Source organism: Nelumbo nucifera, chromosome 2 (assembly GCF_055504915.1).
Source record: "Nelumbo nucifera cultivar China Antique chromosome 2, China Antique-T2T, whole genome shotgun sequence".
Classification (NCBI taxonomy): domain Eukaryota; kingdom Viridiplantae; phylum Streptophyta; class Magnoliopsida; order Proteales; family Nelumbonaceae; genus Nelumbo; species Nelumbo nucifera.
The window spans coordinates 6,977,922-6,998,631 of record NC_142650.1 but is presented as its reverse complement, the minus strand read 5'-3'; the positions used below and the strand labels follow the sequence as shown (position 1 = coordinate 6,998,631).

Sequence of the window (20,710 nt, the reverse complement as noted above, 5' to 3'; positions counted from 1 at the left end):
ATGACCATGTAACTAGAAATAGATATGTACCTAATAGGGGTGCAACTCGGGTTGGCCTAAGTTAGCATTTTACACTACCTCCTGCTTGGGCCTTCAGGCTAGGCCCATTTGAATTTTGACAAAAGCCCAAACCTAGCTCACCCAAGTTGCATCCCTAGTGTCTATGGATGTATCCTTTTTTGAATCTACTCATTATTCCTAGGGGGAAAGAGGAGTGAGAGTGGTCTTAATAGTCTCAATATACCCTTTCCTACTAAGAAAAGGAAAGGTATGTCTACTCCCATCTCATTGCAGCCATTTCAGGTAAGATTTGAGAACGGTGATCCACTTGACACTTCAATCACATTACCACCTCCTCAAGTTAGTATAGGTACTGGTGGCCCAAGTACTAGTATGACCCTTGCTTCTAATGTTGTTACTGATGATATTACTCGAAATGTTGTTATTGCTCATTTTTCTGACATTGACCTTCCTATAAAGGGAAAAGGCATGCATTATCTTCTTCTACTGCTCATAGTTTGTCTTCTTACCTCTCTAATGACCATTTGCCTCCTGGATTCCTTTTTGGCTTCCAATTCTTTTATTCCTATTCCTAGGTCAGTGGCTAAGGCTATGGAAATACTTGAGTGAAGAGAAGTTATGCATGACGAAATGGATGCTCTGATGAGGAATAAGGAGTGAGAGGTTGTTGATCTGCCTAAGGGAAAGACTCCAGTTGGCTATAAGTGGGTTTTATAGTGAAGTACAGGTCATATGGTAGTATTGAAAGATACAAGGCCAAGTAAGTAGTAAAAGGATACACACAGATGCCATCAATGATGCCAGAGTAGAATACGAGGAGACTTTCTCTCCTGTTGCAAAGATGCCATCTTTTCATGCCTTGCTATCTTTGGTCATACAGTTTGATTGGTTACTATTGCAGGTTTTTTCACAAAGGAACAGGATAGTATGGTTTTACAAGCTTAAGAAGGCATTATATGGCTTGAAGCAGTCACCCTGTGTTTGGTTTGCCTGATTTAGGAAAGCACTGCAAAATATTGGTTTTGTGCAGTCCCAATCAGAACATACTTTATTTATGAAGAGGAGTGGCCAACTGATCACCTTTCTTATTGTGTATGTTGAAAACATTGTAGTGATAGGCGATGATACAGAGGGTATTGCACCCTTCAAGCAGTTTTGGGCCTCAGAATTTGAAATTAAGGACCTTGGAGAGTTTAGGTTCCTTGGTATTGAGGTAGCTAGGTCTAAGCATGGTATTTACATATCCTAGAGTAAGCATGTGTTCAGTGTTGGGTTTGCTTAGAGATACAAAAATCTAGGAGTTAAACCTATAAATACTCCTATTGATCCTGGTCATAAAATATGTGTTATTGAGGGGGAGATTCCAGAGGATCATTCCATGTATTAGAGACTAGCAAGGAGATTATCTTTGCATAACCTGGCCAAATATTTCCTATGCTGTCAATGTAGTAAGTCAGTACATATATGCTCCATGTACATGACATATGATGTAGTGATTCAGAATTTTTCTTACCTAAAGTGTAGTCCAGGTAAGGGTATCCTATACAGGAAGCATGATCATATAAAGGTGAAAATCTATATTGGTGCAGATTGGGTTGGGTCTCTGGATGATAAGAGATCTACCTCAGGGTATTGTACTTTTGTTGGTGGAAATATGGCGTCTTGGAAGTGTAAACAACAAAATATGGTGGCAAGGACTGATGCTAAGGCAAAGTATCGGGCTATGGCACATGGTCTATCCAAGGCTCTATGGTTGATATCTTTACCAGAGTTGGGTAGAGCTGTGCAAATGCCTTTATTACTGTATTGTGACAATAAGGATGCCATTAATATTGCACATAACCCTGTTCTATTCAGCATGATAGAACCAAAGCACATTGAAAAGTGGATAAACACTTTATATGAGAAAAGGTGATACTTGGTGATGTGTTCATTTCTCCTGTGAAGACGTACCGGTAGTGGGCAGATATGTTAATGAAAGGAATTCCCAAAGCAGCCCTGCAATTTACACTTGGCAAGCTGGGCATGATTGACATATATCCTCAGCTTGAGGAGTAGACTTGTAATTCTGTTTGTCATTACTTGAAGTATAAAAGGAATAGGAGCCTCAGTTGAGCCCCACAACTTGTTTTCATCTCTACTTCTCTTCTTCTTCTGCAACTACTCTCTTCAATTGAAACTACATAAGATTATTCAATCTGAAAACATTCTCTGATTGACAATTGTATGGACATTGCCAATGGAAACTTGCATGTGGATCCCATGAAAATCAAGCTTCCAATAACTTGGTGCTGCATAGGCAACATAACTGTAATGAGACTATCACAGTACATCTAATTAGATGGAATCTGCTAGTAGAGTAAAATCTGATGTGCAGTCACAGTTCTCTAATACTGAGGACTTCATGATGAATTTAAATCTATTTGTGCCTTAACTACCTACTTCATGTGATCTACTTCTGTGAGCTTCTGAAACCTGTAAGGTTAACTGCTAAATCTAGAAAGCAATTTCAAAGACTGACTGTAGTAGTAACTATGAACTATAGCGAGGAACTTCTTCCCCACTGGTTTGATTATTCCAATCTTTTAGTTGATATCTTCCCTCAAGCAAATACTAACAAAGGAGTCAATCTAACTGTAGTAAATTGCTGTTCCAGGAAAAGCAGACTCAATACAAAACTTGCACTTCCAGGGGCATAATAAGGTGACAACCTTCAGAATCAGGAATAATCGGAACAGCAGAGGCCCTTGTGCTTTGACACATGTCCTCAATCTGCAATTTTAGGAAGCATCTATCAGAATGAATCTCATGGTTGTGTTTATTTAGATGTAAAAGGGAAACAAAATTCAACCTCCAAAAAGGGTAAATAGTAAGTGAATTTCAGAGTGGCTTTCCTTTCCCTTGACATTGAAACAAGCAAAGCCTATAGGGAGAGAGTTAAAGCTTACCTGCCTCCAGACCTCTTCATTTGGTGCATTTTTGTCAGCAAGAGTTACAGAATATGGTCTTTTCCTGCGCTCTTCTGCAACTTTTGGCCAATATCTTCCTGTGGGCAATGAAGTTGAACCAAAATATATATAGCCTAATATTAATCACACATATATGACTTGAAAATTAAAAGGTTCTTATAAAGAAAACTACTGATAAATCATGGTATAACACTAATACAATGACATGCTTGGATGCTAATTTCTAAGGCAGTGATATGCCTTGTTTTTATAGTCTTATCTGCTTAGTGTTGTACTTGTTTCCTTATTTCAAAATCTTTGGGATATTGGATTTTTACATTATATTGAATTATTAAAAATGATTGTATATGTTTAGAAATTTAGATGTGTAAAATGAGGCCTACAGATATTCATAGACATGTAACCGGTTGCATACTTGTTTTCCTTCTATAAAGCCCAATCAAGTTGTCTGTAGTAAGAACTTTATTTAAAGTAGCTGACCATACAAAGAAGGGTACTTTGGTGAGACAACTGCACACCATATTTTTGTTCCAGAGAACTCCCCCTCTACATCTGGTCATAATGCTATAGAAGGATTTAACAGAGAAAAGACCACACTTCCCCCAAACCCAAATTCTTATTATCCCTGTTAAAGTTCACCTGAGAATTGTATAATTTCTGCAACAGTTCCATCAAAGGATTCAACTCGCAATTGTTCAAATTTCTTCTGAAGATGGGCTCCAAATAATATTATTGTTCTGTGCTTGGAAACAGTCTGCGACCTTGGTTTCCTTGTTAGCATCCAACTCAAACAGGTCTGAAGATATGTCCTCCACAATCTGAATTTTTGCCTATTTCCTACTACATACTTCAGACTATTTTCTGTAAATTCTCAATTCTTTCCACACTGTGCAACCACAAGGCTATCATACATCACCTGGATCCCATCCTATGTCTCTACACCCATATTTTTCTTTAATAACCCTACTCCATAAGCTGTTCTGATTCTTATTAAACCTCCAATACCACTTCCATAACATAGCCATGTTTATATCCCTCAAGCATACAGATTGATTCAGAGAGCATATAGAAATGAGATGTGGACTTTGATTAATATTCACATGCTTAATAGGAAAATTCAACAATAAGCCATTTCAATGGCTAATACAGATGAAAATTATACCTACAGTAATTCATGTAATGCAAAAAAAAAAAAAAAAAAAAAGAAAAGAGAGAAAGAGAAAGAGAAAGAAGAAGAAAAAAGTTTCAGCAATAGGTTGTGGAAGAAGAAAAGAAGGCCCATAAGACCCATAACTAAGAAACATAACTTTCAAACACTACTTAAAGGAAATAAAGAACACTAGGGCCCATTCGGCTTATTCTCCCCCTCAAGCTGAGCATAGATGTCAATCATGCTTAGCTTGCTTACGTAATGTTGAAGCATTGCCTTTGGGACTCTCTTAGTTAGAAAATTTGCTAGCTGCTCTTCTGATGCAATGAAAGGTAGGCACACCTCTCCAGAAGCCACTCTCCCCTGTCTACCTCAATGTGCTTAGTTCTATCATGCTGAATTGGATGGTGAGCAATGTTAATAGCAGCTTGGTTATCACAATACAACATAAGTGGCTTGTCACATGAAACACCCATCTCATTAAGGAGAGATCTAAGCCGTAACAACTTAGAAACACCATGGGCCATATCTCTATACTCTACCTCAGCTGAAGATCTAGCAATCACTGACTGCTTTTTGCTTTTCTAAGAAACAATATTTCCAACCACCATAACACAATATCCTGATGTGGATCTCCTGTCATCCACATTTCCTCCCCAATCAGCATATGTATGCTTCTACCTTCATGCGTCCATGTTTAGCAAATAATATACCCTTCCTAGGGTTCTCTTAAGGTAGCAAAACACCCTTTTTGCAACAGCCATATGTGTGTCTCTAGGAGCATGCATGAAATGGTCGATGACACTCACAACATATGAAATGTCTGGACAAGTCATATATAGATAAAGAAGTTTCCCCAGCAATCTCTAAAACACTCCCCTGTCAACTAAAAGTTCTCCATCATTAACTGAGAGTTTATGATTCACATCAATAGGGGTAAAGGCAGGCTTAACACCAAGTTTTCCAATCTCGATAAGAAGGTCTAGCACATACTTTCATTGAGAAATAAAGATACCTTCCTTGGACCTAGCAACCTCAATGCCCATAAAATACCGCAACTCCCCTAAATCTTTAAATTCAGATTTAGAACTAAGAAACTTCTTGAGAGCACTAACTTCTTCTGTATCACTGCTAGTAACCACAATATCATCTACATAAACTATAAGGAATGTCACCAAAGTGCCTTTTCTCTTAACAAAGAGGGAATGATTTGATTGAGTTTGAGTGTAGCCGAACTGAACCAGAGCAGTCCTAAACCTGTCAAACCAGGCACATGGAGATTGTTTCAAGCCATAAAGTGATTTCTTCAATTTACACACCTTACCCGGCATTTCCTTGCCATATATACCAGGAGGAAGGGACATATATACCTCTTTAGTGAGATCACCATTAAAAAATGCATTCTTAACATCAAATTGTTACAAAGGTCAATCATAGCTCACAACTAAGGATAAAAGAACTCTCACCGAAGTCATCTTAGCAACTGGAGAAAGGTCTCAGTGTAATCAATCCCTTACACCTAGGTATATCCCTTGGCAACAAGTCGAGCCTTATACCTCTCAATTGACCCATCTGCACGATACTTGATAGTGAAAACCCACTTGCACCCAACAGGTTCCTTCCCAATTAGAAAGTCAACAATATCCCAGGTATTGTTTTTATGAAGGGCTTCTATTTCAGTACTCATAGCATCCCTCCAATCTGGTGTGGATTAGACTTCTGAAACAGACTTTGGAATGGATTGAGAGGAAATGGAGGCTAGAAAGGCATAGTAGGATGGAGACAACAAGCTGTAGAAAAGGTGTTTGGAAATATAATGAGCTGTACATTTCCTCTTACCTTTTCCCAAAGCAATGGGTAGGTTAAGGTTTGGAAACAAGGGTGATGGTGGAGGAGGTGATGAACATGTCCTCTCTTCAGTAATCAAGAATGCCTGAGTCTCAACTGGAGGTGTGTGATAGACCTGTGTTTGCCTTAGCCTTTGCCGCTAGTACCACCTTTGGAGAATAGGATGAGCGGAAACAACTAGAGGACTAGTAGGAAGGCCTCAAAGGAGAGGATCCCTCCATGGGAATGGGGGTAATTGTGGAGGGCTTGACACAAGACTCAATTGGAGTTGGTAAAGGAAGGGATGAGGAAAACAACTCGAGAGATCTCTCCTCTTTAGAAGGATGACTATAAAAAGGAACTAATGTTTTCTGGATTACAACAGTCAAAGAAGAGGGAAAAGAAGAAGAAGAGAAGAAAATATAAGAGGCGGCATAATCTCTTCTGCCGACCCAACAAGTTTATATAGAAGATTATAAAATAATATTACATGAACAAACTAGAATGCCCAATAACTAAGAGGTTTGGGCCCAATAACTAAAGGCCCAATAACTAAGAGCATAAGGCACAACTAAGACCAACTTAAACACTAATAACAGCCGAACCAACACTCCCCCTCAAGCTAAGCATGGATGTCAATCATATTTAGCTTGCCAAGTAAGTCTGAGAACTTCGTTGAAGCTAGTCCTTTAGTTAACACATCTGCAATCTGCATCTCAGAAGGAGTATAAGGAATGCGGAGTTCTCCTGAGACAATTCTTTCTCTAACGAAGTGCCGGTCAATCTCAATGTGCTTCGTCCTATCATGTTGCACTGGATTATTTGCAATGTTGATAGCAGCCTTGTTGCCACAGTACAGCCTGAGAGGACACTCGACTTGTACCCCGAGCTCACCAAGAAGGGTTCTAAGCCATAGCAGTTTTGCAACACCATGGGCCATAGATTGATATTCAGCCTTTGCACTCGATTTGGCAACCACATTCTGCTTTTTACTTCGCCATGTAACCAGATTTCCTCCAACAAATGTGCAATACCCAGAAGTAGACCTCCTGTCCCCAATAGAACCAGCCCAATCTGCATCAGTATATGCTTCAATTTCAATTTTGTTGTGTTTTTTGAACAAAATTCCTTTTCCTGGGCAAGTCTTCAAGTACCTGAGAATTCTTTCCACTGCTCTCATATGAGGAATCTTTGGAGAGTGCATGGATTGGCTGACAACATGTATAGCATAAGCAATATCCGATCGAGTGAGACAGATATATCAACTTGCCAACCAGTTTTTGGTATCTTTCTTTATCAAATTAGTCCTCTCCAACTGATTCCTGTGGACTATGGTTCTTCTCTATTGGAGTATCTGCTTGCCTGCACCCCATCATACCTGTCTCCTTTAGTAGGTCAAGAACATACTTCCGTTGACATATATAGATGCCCTCTTTTGATCTAGCAACTTCAATTCCAAGGAAGTATCTTAGATGGCCCAAGTCTGATCTCAAACTCAGAAGCCAAGAACTCCTTTAATCTTTTTATCTCTTCTAGATTGTCCCCTGTAATCACCATATCATCCACATAGACAATTAACACCGTAAGTTGGCTATTTTGTTTCCTTATGAACAAAGTATGATCTGCACCACTCTGAGTGTATCCCACACTTTTCATGGCCCCACAAAGTCTCTCAAACCAAGCCCAAGGAGACTGCTTAAGACCATATAATGCTTTCCTCAGTTTACATACTTTCCCATCAAAGCCATAACATGGTGGAGGATCCATAAATACTTCTTCACGTAGATCACCATTTAGAAAAGCATTTTTTACATCCAACTGATGTAGCTCCCATGAGAAATTTGCAGCCAATGACAATAAGACCCGGATTGTGTTAAGCTTCGCGACTGGAGCAAAGGTCTCTTTGTAGTCAATCCCTTCCTTTTGAGTAAACCCCTTTGCCACAAGTCTGGCCTTGAATCTTTCAATGAACCCATCCTCCCTATGCTTTACAATGAACACCCACTTACATCCTACAGTGCTCTTCCCTTCTGGTAGATCCACTAATTCCCAAGTCTTTGCTTTCATTTCCTCATTCATAGCCTCTTTCCATCTTGGATCAGACACTGCCTCTGAGTACCTAGTAGGAACATGTACTGAGGAGAGAGCAGACACAAAGGAATAATAACGAGGAGATAAACATGAGTAAGAGACAAATTCAGCAATGGGGTGTCGGATAGTACAAGAGCGGGTAGACTTACGAAGAGCAATAGGGAGATCCAAATAAGAAGTATGAGGGATAGGATTACCTGAAGTTGCTGAGGCAGATTGATCCGAGTCCGATTGATTGCTTCCATGAGTTGGAGGGTCTTTTTTCCTTCTGTTGTAGGTGATTCTTATATCTTTCTGTTGCTTATTGGTGTCTCCAGTTACATCTGCAACATCAAGAGTAATGGGAGCCTCGCTAGTTTCACCCGGTATGCTACAACCAGGAGGATCAGGAGGAGAGGATGGAAGGCCCGAGGCAGAGAGAGGCACAAAACAGGAGGGGGGAGGAGAATCCAAAGAAGAATCCTCTTCCATCCCACTAGTCTCCCCCTGAAGAGGATTCTGGGAAGAATGAAAATAGGAGTGAAACTCAAAAAATATCACATCTTTTGTGACATACTTCTTGGTGATGGGATCATAACACTTGTAACCTTTCTGGGTAGGAGAGTACCCAAGAAAGATTCCTTTTGTAGCCCTAGGATCCAACTTGGACTTCTTCGGATCCTTAACATGTATAAAGCACACACAACCAAAGACTCTAGGTGGAAGAGGAAAAACTGGAAGATTAGGGCAAAGAACAGAGAAAGGAGTTTTCATACCCAACACCTTGGACGACATTCGATTTATCATATATGATGCGGTAAGGACAGCTTGAAACCAGTAGTGCTTGGGCACCTTGTGCTGAAATAATAAAGCTCGAGCGGTCTCCAATAAATGCCTATTTTTGCGCTCAGCAACCCCATTTTGTTGAGGGGTACTAGCACAAGACGACTAATGTATCATGCCAGCATCCTTCATGAACAGGTTCAAGGATCTTTCAAAATATTCCGCAGCATTGTCTGAACGGAATTGCTTAATCTTCTTGTCAAATTGAGTCTCAATCATTTTACAAAATGCCATGGTTATCTGTGGCATTTCATCACGTCCTTTTAACAAGTAGATCCATGCGCATCGTGAATAGTGATCAATAAAACTGATAAAGTAACGAAAGCCATCCATAGAAACAAGGGGTGAAGGGCCCCAAACATCATAATGGACCAAATCAAAAGGAGCTTGAATTTCATTACTAGAAATTGGATAAAGAGTTCTACATTGTTTTGACAACTGACACACTTCACAAACTAAACTTTGACTCGAAATACCCTTAAATAATTAAGGAAATAGCCCTTGCAAAGATGAAAAAGGTAAATGACCTAGCCTAGCATGCCACAAGTGTAACCTAGCTATTGACTCCCCATTATTCTGACTACTGGTAGCAAATGATTGTAAGGCCGAACTTATGTCTGCATCAAAATAGTAGAGACCTCCACACTCATGACCGCTCCCAATCGTTCTCTTCGTCAATCTGTCTTGAAAGACACAATGAGTAGGAAAGAAAGTTACACTACAGTTTAAATTCTTGGTAAGCTTTGAAACAGATAAGAGATTGGAAGTAAGATTGGGAACATGTAGAACAGATTGAAGAGAGAGGTTCTTGCTTAGGTCAACTCCCCCTTTCCCGGAGATGGTGGAGAAGGAACCGTCAACAACCCTCATCTTATCTTGGCTAGACATCAATTGGTAAGAAGAAAATAAAGAGGACATGTGTGTCATGTGGTCAGTGGCACCAGAATCAATAATCCAAGAAGTAGAGCCAATAGAACTAGTTGTACTATAAGCAGAGACAATACCTGATTTGGCAAGAGAGGTGGAAGCAAGAGAATTAGTCCTTAGACGGGTTAAGGCCCGGCTAAGGACCTCTACCTCATCAGCAGTGAAACCCAAGGATTTGGATGTGGGGAAATTAGCAGTCTGTCCCATGGGAGAAGATGCAACTATAGATGTGTTCTTCGAGCTATCATCACTGTTACTAGTAACATGATTCCCACTTGCTGTTTGATTCTTCTGGGGCTTCCTGTCTTTCCTTAGAGCAACTGGTTTCAGATGAGGATAAAGAACCCAACAAGTCTCTTTCACATGCCTTTCACCACCACAATGAGAGCACTAAAGATGCTTCTTGTCTGAATGCCTGTTCCCCTTTTGGCTTGAAGAAATTAGGGCTGAATGTTCAATAGGCTGTTCGGCTGGCTGTGTTTGAATGTCAACTTGCATCTCTTTCCTCCTAACCTCTTCATTCCTTACTAGATAATAGACATGATGTAAATCTGGCAGTTCATCCCTTCCCAAAATTTGAGACCTTATGCTCTCAAACATTGGGTCTAAGCCAGCCAAGAATTTAAAGGCTCTACCCTCCTCAATTTGTCTGTCATGCCTCTCCTTGTCTTTTGCATTCTCCCAATCAAGAATAAGATGGTGATCGAGTTCTTCCCATAATCCTTCTAGGGTTGCAAAATATGTTGCAACTGTCATGTCTCCTCTCAATGCAGCAATGTCTTGGTTCAGCCTATAAATTCTGGCATTGTTCTTTCTCTGTCCATAAGTTTTAGAGACTTTCTCCCAAATCTTAGCAGCAGTCGGAAAGTGCTGAACAGTCCTGGCCACTCTTGAAGTCATCAAAGCAAGCAGCCAGGACATAACGGTAGCATTTTCCCTACGCCATACTACATACTCAGCACTACCCACTACAGGTTCCTTCTTTTGTCCATCTAGATAAACCGTAAGATCCCGGGAAGTAATGAAGATCATGGCTGAAACAGACCATTCTCTGAAATTATATTCATCTAACAGTACACTGGTGATCTGCAAGCTGTGCAGATTTGGGTTTTCCAGATTAGGAGACCTCCCACCAGGTCTATTATCCCTAGAAGACACTTCCCCTGATATTGAAGACATATCCTTCCTCTTACAGTGATCACAATTGAAAAAACTCAGTACAATGAGCACAATTTCAGACTTACCGAAGCTGTTGCAGGCCTGAAAACCCCTTGTAACAGAACTGAAACCAAGAACACTCCACTTCTGTACAGTGCTGAACTCTTCTGGACTGGATTGGACTTCAATTTCTGCTGTAGTAGACTGTGACCAACTGTACGAACTGAACTAGGACTGTCGAAGTCAGCCCTTCCACCTAGATCTGTTCCACACAGATCTCTCTTAGCAGCCGAATGGCTACTACCTGCTGTAGGTGTCTAGTAGGGCATCTATTTCTGGAACAAAATCCCCTTGGGCCCTACAACCAAAGGAAACCCTAGATACAGACCTTGTTGTTCTCTACGGTCAGCCCTAGGGTTTCTTCACAGCGAACCTTGCTCTGTAATCAGACAAACGAACATTGCTCTGATACCATGTTTGCTGGATTACAGCAGTCAAATACGAGGGAGAAGAAGAAGAAGAGAAGAAAATCTGAGAGGCGGCATAATCTCTTCTGCCGACCCAACAAGTTTATATAGAAGATTATAAAATAATATTACATGAACAGACTAGAATGCCCCTGATTAGTGATGGGACACCTAGACAAATAAAACAATTAAAACATTAAACAGGTTTGGGCCCAATAACTAAGAACATAAGACACAACTAAGACCAACTTAAACACTAATAACAGCCGAACCAACAACTAACTTTGCAAAGGTGACATCCATGGAAACAAACTAGGTGCCACTAACGGGATCAAAACAACAATACCCTTTTTGTGTGGAGGCATAACCAAGGAAGAAACACTTTTGAGCCTTGGGGTGAAAGTTGTGTCTTTTGGAATTGGGAATGTGGACATAACAAGTGCAACCAAAGACCCTCAAAGGAATAGAGAAAATTTCAACATTAGGAAAGAGGACTCCAAAGGGAGATTTTAACCCCAAGACTGGAGAAGGCATGTGGTTAATAAGGTAGATAGCTATTAAAACTGCATCACCCCAAAACTTCAAAGGAACATGGGTAGCAAAAAGAATGCTCCTTGCAACTTCCACAATGTATCTATTTTTCCTCTCCGTTACTCCATTTTGTTGTGGAGTGTAGGCACAAGAACTCTGATGAATAACCCCAAACTTCTCAAGATAGAAGGTAAGGTCTTTCTCAAAATATTCCTTAGCATTGTCTGACCGGAATATTTTGATGCAGGTATTAAACTAAGTGTGTATGTGTTCATGGAACCATTGCACAAGTTTAGGCACTTCAAACCAAGAGTGCAAAATGTAAATCCAAGTATATCGTGAAAAATCATTAATAAACAGGATGAAATATTTATACCCACCCATACATGGTAAATGGTAAGGCCCCCGCACATCAGAGTAAACAATATTAAAAGGAATGGTTGATCTTTTATTACTTGAAGGATAAGAGCTCTTACAATGCATTGAGAACTCACAAGACTCACAATGAAGACTCGATAGACTAATTCCTTTAAATAACTCTGGAAACAACTGACTTAATGAAGAAAAGGGCAAATGACCCAAACGACTATGACATAACATAATACGACTAGTGGACTCTAAAACAAATGCGGTTCTCTTAGGTTGTACTTGGCTCTGCTCAAGCATGTCTAACAGATAGATCCCATTCGCCTCATGGCCACCTCCCAATCACCTTTTGAGATTCCATGTCCTAAAAATCACAATATAAAGGAAAAAAAAGGTCACACTGCAATTTGGAGGTTTAGTCAAATTACTAACTGAAAGCAAATTGATATTAAGTTTAGGTACATGAAGAACATATGATAAGGATAGGGCATTAGAAGTCCTAATGTCTCCCTTTCCCGTGATAGGGGCTAGGGAGCCATCAGCAACGAATAACATATCCTGGCCAGAAAGAAGTTGGTAAGAGGGAATAACTATGAAACACTGGTCATATGGTTAGAAGCACCAAAATCAATTATCCAAGGGGTTTTATGAGTACCTGAGACAAAAGCATGATGTGCAATGGCATGAATACCTGAGTGATATGCAAAGGAAGGCTCAATCTCTGAAGGAGCTATAGCAGTGGTCCAAGTGACTGATGATTTGGCCATACTTCTCATATTCAGCCTTGGCGGCTGCAAGATGTTCTCCCACTGACTTCTCTCCACTATGTCCTTGTTCACCTTGTGAAGAGGTGGCTACATTTGCATTTCCATCTTTTCCAGTTTCAACCCTTTTCTCACCATTTTCTTTCTTGAATATGGTAGAAACGAGCTCTGGATGCATCTTCCAAAATGTGTCTTTAGTGTGTTTAGGCTTCTTGCAATATTCACAAATAACATCTTTTTTCCCAGTGCTAATCTTTAGCTTCATCCCCGCATTAACATAGTTATCAACCTATGACTCAACATACTAAACCTATCTTCTGCTCTCCTCACTGCTCACCATAGCATATGCCTGAGACAAAGTCACCCCATCCTTTGATAAAACATTCTGCCTCACAATATCATACTCCGAGTTGAGTCCGGTGAGGAACTCAAATACCCGGTTTCTCTCCACCAACCTCCTATATGTTTCTGCATCCTTTTTGCAACCCCAAACAACAGTCTCCATCATATCAATCTCTTGCCAAAGAGATTTCAGCATAGAGAAGTAGACTGCTAAGGGCTTCTCTCCCTATCTAAATTATTCACATCATGCTTCAATTTGTAGGCTCGAACAACATTAAGCTTTTGGGAATAGGTCTCTGTGACACTATCCCACACTTCTTTTGCAGTTTCCATCCACAGGTAATGCTGACTAATGTGTGGTTGCATAGAATTCACTAACCAACCCACTACTGTGTAGTTTTCTTGCAAGCACCTTTCATAGGTAGGATCATCCTCCTTCGGTTTCTTCTTGCTCCCGATAATGTAACCCCATTTTCCTCTACTACACACGTGTATCCTAATATATTGAGACCAAGCTAGATAATTGGCCCCATCTAGCTTCACAATAGTCATATCCCCAAAAAGACTCTCCACTGACCCCCCACGTCCAAACCCGAAATCTGTGGAATATTTGGTCTCCCCTCCCGTTTGCTCCATTGAGTAAACAGATGCAAACATAAATCAAATTAGGGCTTTACTAGGCTAGATTTACTATTCTTAACAAAGAATAACCTCTCAACCCCCCAAAATTAGGGTTTCACAAGGTCCTACGAGGTGGGGAGAAAGGGGGAAACTTCAACTGCCCCTTCCAGAGGTTCCAGAATTCAATCCAACCAAAACCGCCCCTAATAGAAAACAAAAGGCTTACCTCTGATCCCCAAGCGCCTGGTTCAAACTGTCTCTACGACCTATAACAAGGTTTCTCCAGTTATCTAGGGTTTTTGGGAAAAATCTCCAAGAACCTACACTAGGCTTCAACTAAGGATGAAAAACCTCCACAAAACTCTTCAAAGACCTTCCTAACTGGGTTGCATAAGTATCTGATTGATCAACCGGTCAGTTCTCCATACACATTATGTATGGGAAAAGAAGGAGAAAAAAGTCGAAAGTAAGAACCCGCTCTGATACCAAGTTGAAAAGTACACCTACAGTAATTCAGATAATGCAAGAAAAGAAGAAAAGAGAGAAAGGGAAAGAAGAAGAAAAGAAGTTTCAGCAATAGGTTGTGGAAGAAGAAAAGAAGGGAAGAGAGAAAAGAAGAATTCAAACCTCTCTCTCTAGCCCCCTTTCATCACTTTTATTAATAATTCTAAGTACAATTACTTGGATGCCCTTAATGGGGTGTCCAGCACTAAAGAAATAATTAAAGAAAATAAAAGAAGGCCCGTAACTAAGAAACATAGCTTTTAAACACTATTTAAAGGAAATAAAGAACACTAGGGCCCATTCGGCCCATTCTCACTACAAATACAACGACCTTCCATAGTTGATTCAGAGAGCATCTTATTACAATGAATTAATATCCATATGACCAGACCACAAACCTTTGATAAGATCACCCATGAGACTACTGATAGGTCGGCCATCTCCAAGTCCACCTGGAACTTTCAGAATTGCCTTGCACAGTGAAGACTTGGCACAACCTGGTATTCCTGAAATAGAAATTAATTCAAGATGGTTAACGGGTGGATGCATAGAGTGCAAACAAAGAGATATGTAAAATTTTATAGTCATATACCTTTTGTTACCTTAAAGAAGTAGAAATTTTACAAATGTAGTACTAAGGAATAAAATAATACAGCAAAGTACACGAATAAAATAAAAGTTTAGAACCTATACTAGGTGAGTTTAAGGACAGGTCTTTTGGGTGGGAGTACCTACAACTGTCCAAAAATTCTTCAAATGTGAAACTACCTAAGATAGGATGGTCAACTGCATATTGGTAATTTGGCACTGTTCGATGAACAATATAGTACGTAAGCTAGAACTTAGAAGGTTTCAAACAAGCTACATTTTTTTGGTACAGAAACAAGCTACATTTGGTAACCAGTGTGCATTCCCTCATTTTATTCAGGTAGGCATAAAAGATTTGATAGACCATTCTACAACGGAGGAAAATGGAGAGATGTAAAGTGAAATGCATAATAAAAGTTCAGAACTTAGATATCTTAACATTACACATGCAATATGTGATATTCCAACCCTGAAGAATACTTGTTGAAGCTAGTCCTAATACACACAAGGCAATAAGAAGTGCAGAAATAGTGTTGTTATGCTTATGCATGCATTATTTTTTTATGATTGCATATAAAACACTAATCCAGCTTCAGGCCATACAGGGAAAACTTCACCTGGAAAGAATACAATAAGACCCTCCCTTTTAGGGGCTATGTCCTTGACTGTAGCACCTGGGCTTGAAGGCGTTGTTTCCTGCTCTCTATCAAGGTCACCCTCTTCATCCCTGCCTCCAATAATAGCCAAGAAGTCTTCAGCTCTTATTAAGTTCCCAGCAGATCCTATCAAAGACTGATTCAATGGACTGCGCTTTGCATATTGCTCCAGGAAAGGCTCTGCTTCGCTAAGATACATGGATGATGATGGTTCTTTGTTCCCACACTTCTTTCTTATGTATATAGCCCTGTATATGAAAGAACTATCTGCTTAACACAGTGATATAACTCACCACCCTAAAAAAAGAGAATGATACTTATATGATTTCTTTGGTGCAGAAAACACTGTTGCATTATTAAAAGTGCATGCACTTAAATGGAGCAGTCTGACATAGTGAGGCATGTGGATCCCATAATTGATGAAAAGTAATCAATCATATGCAACTATAGGATAAAGCATAACTTGCTGGTAAAAAATGCAAGTTACTTTTGTTGGTACTAGTACAGAAAAACATGCTTCATTAAAAATGCTCCAATACGAAAAACAGCAGCAGCAGCAACAACAACAATAATAGAGGCAGATGGTAGAAAACATAATTAAGAGATAAACGAGAATAACATACAGAGTAATATTGACATTACCATTCATCTAGCATTTTGCTGAGTTCTCTCTGCTTTGCAGCTGATGTGTTCCATATTTTCATTTGCCTGTCAATGTTGAGATAATGATCATATATACATTTGTCCAACATTGTAAGAACATTAATATTAGAGATTTGATGCAATCTAGCTAGCTTTAGATTTCTTAGAAAGATAGAATGTGTGAAGCAAATAAAAAAGGTGAAGGATTTAAACATTTAGTATTTTTTTGTTTTCCATGTTCTTATGTTTTGCCATCTATGTATATCACTTTGTTGAAGATTAATCAGTTTTATGATGTTTTTTATGAGTAGATGTTTTATGTTAGTTGTTAGATAGGAGGTGGGGACCACAGTAGTTATGTGAGTCCAAATTTCATTATGTTTTTGTGTCTTATATATGCTGTTTTATGTCTTGCCGCCCTATAAGGGCATAGTTGTCTTTGTACTGCTCTATAATTTTAATATAAATAATAAGTGAAGGGGGTGACCAGATTATTGCTCTCCTTTCTTTTCAACTTCTCTTCTTCTCCTTCTCTCTTCCTTCTTTCTTCAAGAAACTCCTTTTATTTCATATTTTTTAATTCAGCAAGCTTTCTACTTGGTATTAGAGCAGCGGATAGGGTTTCTAGAAGCATTCTCACGCAGCCCTAGATCAGCCGACTGCATGAAGTAATAAAGGGCTGATCTACTGTTTGGCATCAAAATTAGGAAGAATTGGAGTACGGGGAAGAGTCCTAGAAAAGTTGGACTCTTTGTTTTTTATCTGATCTTGGGCATCTAGGTATTGTTAGCTTTATTTTGATTTTCTGAAGAGTGCAGTTTGGTTTCTGGATTTTTCTAAGCCTCCTGAAGTGATCGATTCACTCTTCTCTATGTTGGGAGGCGTGGGGAGGAGAGAGATTTCTCTCCATCTAGGGTTTTCTTCTTCCGGAAGGGATTGTTTCTATGTGTGTGATATTAAATTGTTTTTGGAAGGTTTCCAATCTATTTTTTCTTACTGTTGAACTATTTGAAGTAACATGGAGAGTTGGAATATCAGGATTTGGGATGGAGTGACTGAAACCTACTCTCAGAAACAAAATGAAGCCAGAGTCTATCAGTTAAGGAATCAGGTGATAAGTATGAAACAGGGAGAAAAACCTCTTGCTGTGTATTTCTCCATGCTGAAAACCCTATGGCAGGAAATAGATCACTTAGAAACTGTGGTATGGGAAAGTGTAAATGATGCAACAACCTATCATAGACTGGTAGAGAGGAATAGGGTTTTTGAGTTCTTGGCAGGGATGAACCCTGAATTCGACATTGCTAGGCAACATATTCTTTCTAGGGATGGTGTGGCACTCTCTTAAGCCTATGACTTTGTCTCTAGAGAGGAGAGTAGGAGGAATGTAATGCTGAGACAGCCTGGGATTGACCAGTCGGCTATGGTTGGTACAACAAAACCTAAGCCGAATGGAGACAAGGAGAGTAGTGAGACTAGAAGGGAAGATAAGAAGGACTTGGTGTGTGATTGCAAGAAGCCTAAGCATAACAAGGACACTTGCTGGAAGCTTCATCCAAATCTTATGCCTGCCCAAATATGGAACAAAGGGAAATGCAAATGTAGCCACTACAAGAGACTCTTCGGTCCCTCTTTCCCAAACGGATTGGGAATCTATTGCAGTAGCAGTAGTGAGGACAGAATTGGAGAGGTTTGGACAACTTATGAGTAAGAAAGATTCACCTAGCACTAGCCTTCCAGATGGACCGCAAAATGCAGGAGCCAGCTACACCTCTTCCTTTGCACATACAGGTAGTTCATATGCAACTGCAAATCTTGCATCCACTTCAGGTAAGGAGGGACCTCCTTGGATTATAGACTCAGGAGCATCTGAGCACATGACTAATGCCCCTACCCTTTTCAGTTCCTATCAGTTGTGTTCTGGTAGAGACAGAGTCTCTACAACAGATGGTTCACATATTCCCATTGCTAGGAAAGGGACAGATAGAGTGACCAATGATATAACTCTGTCTTCTGTTTTACATGTCCCTAGACTTCATACCAACCTACTGTGTGTTAGTTCTTTGACAAAGAATTTGAATTGTTCTGTAACCTTTCTTCCCGGTAATTGTGTTTTGCAGGATCTGGAGTCAAAGAAGATGATTGGGAATGGTCATGAGGGGGAGTCTACCTTCTGGATGAGATTCTGAGACATCAGGGCCATCATGTTAGCAGCAACAGTAGTAGTGGGTCAGAGTCAATGAACCAGATTATGCTCTGGCACAATCGCTTGAGACACCTTTCTATTAGTTCTTTGAAATGTCTTTTCCCAAAGTTGTTTGAATCTGTTTAGTTATCTACTTTGGAGTGTGAGAGTAGTCAGTTAGGAAGCATTGTAGACAGTCTTTTAAACCAAGTAATAAAAGTACTTTTCCTTTTAATATTGTTCACACTGATGTATGGGGACCATATCATATCTCCCTTCCATGGGAGGATTCCGTTACTTTCTCTTGTTCGTGGATGATTATACACGATATTCTTGGATATATTTGATGAGATCACGTGATGAGGTTCCTAACTTGGTACGACAGTTCCACCAGATAGTTCTTACACAATTTGGAGTGAGAACTAAGGTTTTTAGATCAGATAATGCCAGAGAGTACTTTGAGAAGGAGCTGACCACGTATTTCCTAGAATATGGGGTAATTCATCAGAGTAGTTGTGCATATACACCACAATAGAATGGAGTTGCTGAGAGAAAAAACAAACACATTGTGGAGGTGGCAAGGAGTCTTATAGTGTGTGCTTCAGTTCCTGTGCAGTTCTGGGGAGATGTTGTTCTTACAGTCGTGCATTTGATTAACCGTGTTCCTTCACGGACTTTGGGGTTTAAGGTGCCATTTAGTCTGCTTTTTCTAGATGGGAAGATATTTCATATACCTCTGAGGGTTTTTGGGTGTGTTTCCTTTGTTCACATTCTTGGCCCTCGTCACAAGAAATTGGATCCTAAGGCCAAGAAATGTGTTTTTCTTGGGTATGCTCAGAACCAAAAGGGGTATTGCTGTTATGATCCAGTGTCGATGAGCAAATTTGTCACAATGAATTTTACCTTCTTCTTCTCGAGTGGTTCTCCTCAGGGGGAGAGTTTTGGGGAGGAGAACTCATAATCAGTTCCTCTTCCTGTTTCTTTGGTGCCTTCATCAGTTCAGCTAGCACCTTCATTAGTTCAGCTAGCACTTCCATCAGTTCAGCCAGCACCTGCACCTCCAGTTTCATTACCTGAGCCACTACGGGCAGCCTCACAAAAATATCAGCGCCGACAGATGATGGTTGACTCCACACATCCTCAACCCACACCATTCTCTATCAGTCCTTCTAGGTATTCCTCTTGAGCCTGAGCCTGTTATGTTTCCTGATGATAATGTTCCTATCCTTAACACCATTGTTGCAACTGGTCCCACTAACCTTGATCTTCCCATTGCATTTCGTAAGGGGAAGAGAAAGTGTACAACCCATTGCATTTCACACCATCTTTCCTACAGTGCCTTATCACCCTCCTACCGTGCTTTTCTTTCTTCCCTGGATTTTGTGTCTATACCCAGGAATGTTACTGAGGCTCTCTCTAAACCCGAGTGGAAAACAGCCATGCAAGATGAGATGGATGCTTTGGTTAAAAACCAAACTTGGGAAATAGTTGATCTCCCCCCAGACAAGGAGACAGTCGGATGTAGATGGGTATTCACAGTGAAGTATAGGGCTGATGGCAAGATAGAGAGGTACAAGGCAAGGTTGGTAGCAAAAGGGTATACTCAGACCTATGGTGTTGATTATCTAGAAACCTTTGCACCAGTAGCTAAGATGAGTTCAGTTCATATCCTTTTATCTCTAGCAGCCACTTATTCATGGCCTTTGTTCCAGCTTGGTGTAAAAAATGCCTTCCTCAATGGTGATTTACAGGAGGAGGTATATATGGACATTCCAATAGGCTCTTATGAGAATGCTGGTAAGGGAAAGGTGTGTAGACTCAGAAAATCTCTGTATGGACTGAAACAGTCACCTAGGGCTTGGTTTGACAGGTTCAGAGGGGCACTCATCCATTTTGGATACACACAGACACAGTCTGATCACACTCTTTTTGTGAAGAGGAGAGATGCTTTGGTGTCAATTCTGATTGTGTATGTGGATGATATAGTGGTGACAGGAAATGATCTGGAAGAGATTGATGATATCAAAAAATCATTGCAGCAAGAATTTGAGATCAAAGATCTTGGTGAGCTCAAATACC

At 40.1% G+C, this 20,710-nt stretch overlaps 1 protein-coding gene across 2 annotated transcripts in view; it reads right to left on the bottom strand.

The window, feature by feature from the left end:
• LOC104594775 (tRNA ligase 1) overlaps positions 1–20,710 on the bottom strand; it is a 160,968-nt gene that overhangs the window by 52,478 nt on the left and 87,780 nt on the right. For both annotated transcript variants that reach the window (XR_016082738.1, XM_010255245.3), the window contains exons 16-20: positions 16,447–16,512; positions 15,766–16,052; positions 14,959–15,066; positions 2,970–3,067; positions 2,733–2,793 (exon numbers count right to left, since the gene is read on the bottom strand). Coding sequence is in view for 1 of the 2 variants with exons in the window: in XM_010255245.3 (XP_010253547.1) it covers positions 2,733–2,793; positions 2,970–3,067; positions 14,959–15,066; positions 15,766–16,052; positions 16,447–16,512 (620 nt within the window). In the remaining variant the exon portion in view is untranslated. The remainder of the gene's footprint in view (positions 1–2,732; positions 2,794–2,969; positions 3,068–14,958; positions 15,067–15,765; positions 16,053–16,446; positions 16,513–20,710) is intronic.